Source organism: Lactuca sativa, chromosome 4 (genome assembly GCF_002870075.4).
Source record: "Lactuca sativa cultivar Salinas chromosome 4, Lsat_Salinas_v11, whole genome shotgun sequence".
NCBI lineage: Eukaryota > Viridiplantae > Streptophyta > Magnoliopsida > Asterales > Asteraceae > Lactuca > Lactuca sativa.
This window is the reverse complement of record NC_056626.2, coordinates 1,630,103-1,635,076: the sequence shown is the minus strand read 5'-3', so window position 1 is coordinate 1,635,076 and position 4,974 is coordinate 1,630,103. Positions and strand designations below refer to the sequence as shown.

Below are 4,974 nucleotides of genomic sequence, written 5' to 3'. Positions count from 1 at the left end.
CTCTATAATTTACAAAAAATGTCTATGTCCATTTTTTTTGTTTGTGTTATATACTTTGGCCACTATATTTTTGTATGTTGGCAAGTTTGGTCTTTATATAGAAAATATATTAAAAAAGCTATATGTGTAATGCATGGAAAAGGTCTCTATACATTTTTCTTACAGAATTTGTCCATATATTTAAATAGTATATTCTTTGGATTTGAAACTTTAGCCACAAAACTTTTTTATGTTGGTAGATTTGGTCCCTATTTAGAAAATAAATTATAAAATTATCTCTTTAATTTATAAAAAGGTCCATATACACAGTTTTTGCTACATGATACATGTGTTTAAAATAAATTAAAAAAATGATCATAGAAAAATTTATAGGTTTTGCGCCTGTAGAAAAAACATAAATAAACTTTAGGTGTTCATCGGTAAAATGGGGGAGGGGAGAACTTGTAGTTTTATTTTATAATAAAAAGCATGTTGGTAGAAAGAAATAGAAAAGAAAAGAAAAAGAGTCCGCAGTTGGGCTTTTGCCTTTTAGAGTCAAAAATGGGCTGCCACTGAAGGTACAGTCCCGATGTCCAAAGAAACAAACAGAGGAGTTGTGTTTTGTGTATCTATATTCCAGTATCGTTTATAAAGGGAGGGAGACATACATCAAGTGGTTCAACGATTCGTAGATTGTCGTCAACTTCGGCCAGCTCTTCCTATTTTGCCGCTGATCGGAAAGTTGTGAGTAGGTATCGTTTCCGACTTATATCTAAATCGACATTTATTTTGATCAATTTACTTTGCCAATGGTTAAGCATCAAATACATATATATTTATCTCGTTCACAGTTAGGTTTTCCTCTAGATTAATAAATCTGAGTGTTAAATCCTTCTGGACGAAATTCTGTAAAATTTCGTTTACAGATGTTTATTAATTAGGGCGTGATCCGAGGTAGCGTCTATGTGTTTTAATCTTTTATGGTTACAGCTCTTGTTTAATCTGAGAATTCCTACAAAATTTGATATTGCTAATCGTAACTACATATCTTTTTTCCTAATTAAAGCCTTTTGAGTTATAGGAAAGAAGATGTGGGGGCTTATAAGGCAAGAAGTTGGTGCCAGGGGCTTATCTGCTTTGGTATGGAAAAATGTTGCAGCACGTTTTTTTAAAGTATGGTGATTTTTGGGAGAAGTAATTTTTTGTATGCTTATGTGTTAGGTCTCTGGGAGTTATGTGCAGAGTTTAAGGCCTGTAGCAGCAACTAGAAGACATTATTCATCTGCAACAAAGGAGGTGATTATTCTTATACCTTGTAGGATTTATCTATCGATTTAGCTTTTCTATCTGTTTTTCACCATAGACCTAGTAATAATATTTATTCCAACGACTTTGATAATTGATTGTGATTATTTACTTGCTATGTATGCAATTTATAGCCACCTAGTCTCAAATGAATGAAGTTTGGTTCAAAGTGTAAACATTAAGATATTATTGCAAGTCTGTGCTATATTTTCTCACAAAGATAAAACTTCATTTCTGTCCAAAATATTGTACATTATGAGCTATCATATATGAAACTGGTATCACTTAGTGACAGTCTTACCATTATTAGTTTTGTACAGAATCTTTTTTTTTTTTTTTTTTTTTTGGTTTTAATTTGAATTGGAAGGTGTTACAGATGACAGTAAGAGATGCTCTCAACTCTGCTCTTGATGAGGAAATGGCTGCTGACCCTAATGTGTTTATTATGGGTGAAGAGGTAAAGATATTTTTTTTTCAGTGATTGTATGTATGTTGAGAGGGTGAGGCGTCTTCATATGTCATAATGTCATCCTTTTGTTTTGTTTTGCAGGTTGGAGAATACCAAGGTGCATACAAGGTTAGAATTTAGAATGAGGCTTGGTTTTCTGAAATCAAATGACAACAAGCTATGTGGTTGTGGTTGTGTTTGTGTTTGTTAAATATATATCTATATAATGGATTTGTTTTGGGTTTGAATTTGATAGATATCCAAGGGATTATTGGACAAATATGGTCCTGAGAGGGTTGTTGACACGCCTATCACAGAGGTAAAATTGGTATTGAATTGTAATAGACAAAATTAATAATTTGTTTGGTTCCTGAATTGATGATAAGTTAAGTTGGTTTTCAGGCTGGGTTTGCAGGGATTGGTGTTGGTTCGGCATATCATGGTCTGAGGCCTGTTATAGAGTTTATGACTTTCAACTTCTCCATGCAGGTTAGGTTATCTACCACATTATAATAATCTCTTGTCTTGGAAATTTATTGATATGTTGTTGTTTTGCTTTTTCAGGCAATTGATCATATCATCAATTCTGCAGCAAAGTCCAACTACATGTCTGCCGGCCAGATCAATGTGCCCATTGTATTCAGAGGACCAAATGGTCCTGCTGCTGGTGTTGGTGCCCAACATTCACAGGTACATACACAGACTATCATATCATATCTTTTTTTTTTTTTTTTTTTTTTTTTGGATCCAAACAAAACATAATAAGCTAACCTTTTTTTTGGCAGTGTTATGGTGCATGGTACGGTTCAGTCCCTGGCTTGAAGGTGCTTGTACCTTACTCCTCTGAAGATGCTCGTGGACTTCTAAAAGCTGCAATCAGAGACCCTGACCCTGTTGTTTTCCTTGAGAACGAGCTCTTGTCAGTAACAAACAAAGACTGATTTTTTTTTTCTTTTTTTATTTTGTTCTCAAATCTCAATAGCTGTGTGTGTGTGTGTTTTTTTGTATTTAGATATGGTGAGTCGTTCCCAATTTCTGCTGAAGCCCTAGATTCAAGTTTCTGCCTCCCCATAGGAAAAGCCAAGGTAACAGAAGTTTTTCTGAATTTGATGAGTTGGTGATTGTGTGTATATACATTGATTGGTTATTTGATATGATAGATTGAAAGAGAAGGAACAGATATCACAATCACAGCTTTCTCCAAGATGGTGGGATATGCTCTTAAGGTCGGTTAAGTTTCAATAGCCTCCACAGTCCACATATATAATATATATAATATATATTGTTTTATTTTATTTTAGGCTGCAGAAATACTTGAAAAGGAAGGGATAAGTGCGGAGGTGAGCTACTGGTCCTAAAAGTAAAAGAGAAAGAGAAAGAGAAATTTGTTTTGGTTAAAATGTAAATATGTAATTTAACTTGGTACAGATAATAAACCTGCGGTCGATCAGGCCACTAGATAGAGCCACAATAAACGCCTCTGTCAGGAAAACAAACCGACTGGTGACTGTGGAGGAAGGCTTTCCTCAGCATGGTGTTGGGGCTGAAATCTGGTATCTATTAATTGTTATTAATTACTATAATTTTATAACAGAGTTAATGAATGGATTTGTGTTGTGTGTAGTGCATCGGTGGTTGAGGATAGCTTTGCTTATCTTGATGCACCTGTGGAGAGGATCGCCGGGGCTGATGTTCCCACGCCTTATGCTGCTAATCTTGAGAGATCTGCTTTTCCTCAGGTCTTGCTTTTCTTTCCTTTTTTTTTTTTTTTTTTTTTTTTTTTTAATTTTTTAAATAATAAGTAAATTAGATTTGTTTTGTGTTAGGCATTGAACATGAGCATGATGATATGGTTTGTGTTGTGTTGCAGATTGAGGACATTGTTCGTGCAGCTAAAAGAGTATGCTACAGATCTGTACCCATGGCTGCAACCGCTTAACTTTAATTAATTATGCCATTTTTCTTTCCCATCCATCCAAGTTTTGGGTTTTCTACCTTACCTGTACTTGTACATGTCTTCCAAAAGAGTTAAAAGACATGATGTTTTTAATAAGCTTGAAAGTTTAACTTTCCTTTTTTCTTCATTTTCTGGGCTGCTCTTCTTCTTCCATGCTTTTATTTTTATATGTTAAGATTTTAAATTAGGAAATATGGTGCTGTGCTCTGGATTTTCTATTTCTTATTTCCAACACGATGTCATATAGCTGGTATTTGACGGGATGGATTCTCTACAGCACACAACACCCTATGAAATTCAAACTATGCAAATAGTATTATTGTGTAGGAGTGCTTTATAAAAAGTGTTAATATACGTACCTTCATCACTCTTATAAATTATCAATTAATAAAGGTAGACACTATTTCAATCACAAAGAACACACACGAAAGAATTTGGGATATATATACAATTACCCGAAAAAACCCCTTAATCGTAAAAAAAATGCTTCTAGTCATTTAAGTCCTATCAAGTTATAAAAAAACAAAATTATATATATTCAGTGATTTTATATAAAAATTGCGAGTTTTAATTTTGTAAAGTAAAAAAAAAAAGATTAGATATCTTAAAATATATTTTTTTATACATTTTTAAGGTTTTTTTAGGTTTATGCATTTTCTATTGATCATATATATATATATATATATATATATATATATATATATATATATATATATATATATATATATATATATATATGTTCAAATGTTTTTAGCAATTATTGTATGTATAAATGCACTAATAAGAATTTAGGAATAATAAAATTATTAAAAATAATATAAGGGTAATTTTGTAACTTTACATCACCTTCATTTATTAAATCAAAAATAATTCTCTTATATAGATAGAAAACTCCTTAATTAATGGAACAGTTACCATAAAAGGCCCTAAACTAACCCTAGTCGTCCAAGTCCATTGTGTGAGGACGTGTTGCGTTGGTTCCCTTTTTGCTATCGGCCGAGAAAGAGAAATCTGGAGGGGAGGGGCTGTGCGATCGGAAGAGAAGAGGATGAAGGGAAGTGAGGCTGAAATCGAGTAGGAAGAAGAAAGGGGTGCCTGGTGGTGTCGATTTTGAGGTAAGTAGGCATTTTGTTTCATCATGTATCATTAGTTGCCATCAACGACCAATTAACCATAGTTGCAAGTATGTTTTTCTTATGTTTTGATTTTTGTTTGATGCCAATCGATTCCAATTTTCAACCACGCTTCCATCATTGACTTATGTTGAGGTTTGTTTTATTTTCTT

The 4,974-nt window shown here is 33.1% G+C and overlaps 1 protein-coding gene across 3 annotated transcripts; it reads left to right on the top strand.

The window, feature by feature from the left end:
• Nucleotides 1–509: 509 nt before the first annotated feature.
• Nucleotides 510–3,816, top strand: LOC111889866 (pyruvate dehydrogenase E1 component subunit beta-1, mitochondrial). Of its 3 annotated transcripts, none has more exons than XM_052770131.1 (15): nucleotides 510–731; nucleotides 1,061–1,119; nucleotides 1,201–1,275; nucleotides 1,661–1,741; nucleotides 1,835–1,861; nucleotides 1,989–2,051; nucleotides 2,135–2,221; nucleotides 2,297–2,422; nucleotides 2,518–2,651; nucleotides 2,745–2,817; nucleotides 2,893–2,958; nucleotides 3,034–3,072; nucleotides 3,161–3,285; nucleotides 3,357–3,471; nucleotides 3,603–3,816. In XM_052770131.1, the coding sequence occupies exons 2-15, from the start codon at nucleotides 1,069–1,071 to the stop codon at nucleotides 3,669–3,671; spliced, it is 1,131 nt and encodes a 376-aa protein (XP_052626091.1). In that variant the 5' UTR covers nucleotides 510–731; nucleotides 1,061–1,068; the 3' UTR covers nucleotides 3,672–3,816. The 3 variants fall into 3 exon arrangements, with proteins under 3 accessions (XP_052626091.1, XP_052626092.1, XP_052626093.1); XM_052770132.1 differs by having other exon boundaries at nucleotides 569–731; nucleotides 1,046–1,119; XM_052770133.1 differs by having other exon boundaries at nucleotides 579–727.
• Nucleotides 3,817–4,974: the final 1,158 nt, after the last annotated feature.

Excerpts from the sequence above, each read along its gene's own strand:
- LOC111889866 (XM_052770131.1), top strand. The coding sequence starts at position 1,069 with ATGTGGGGGCTTATAAGGCAAGAAGTTGGTGCCAGGGGCTTATCTGCT. Across the intron at positions 1,120-1,200 it reads CCAGGGGCTTATCTGCTTTG|GTCTCTGGGAGTTATGTGCA; the intron begins GTATGGAAAAAT and ends CTTATGTGTTAG. Across the intron at positions 3,073-3,160 it reads AGGAAGGGATAAGTGCGGAG|ATAATAAACCTGCGGTCGAT; the intron begins GTGAGCTACTGG and ends AACTTGGTACAG.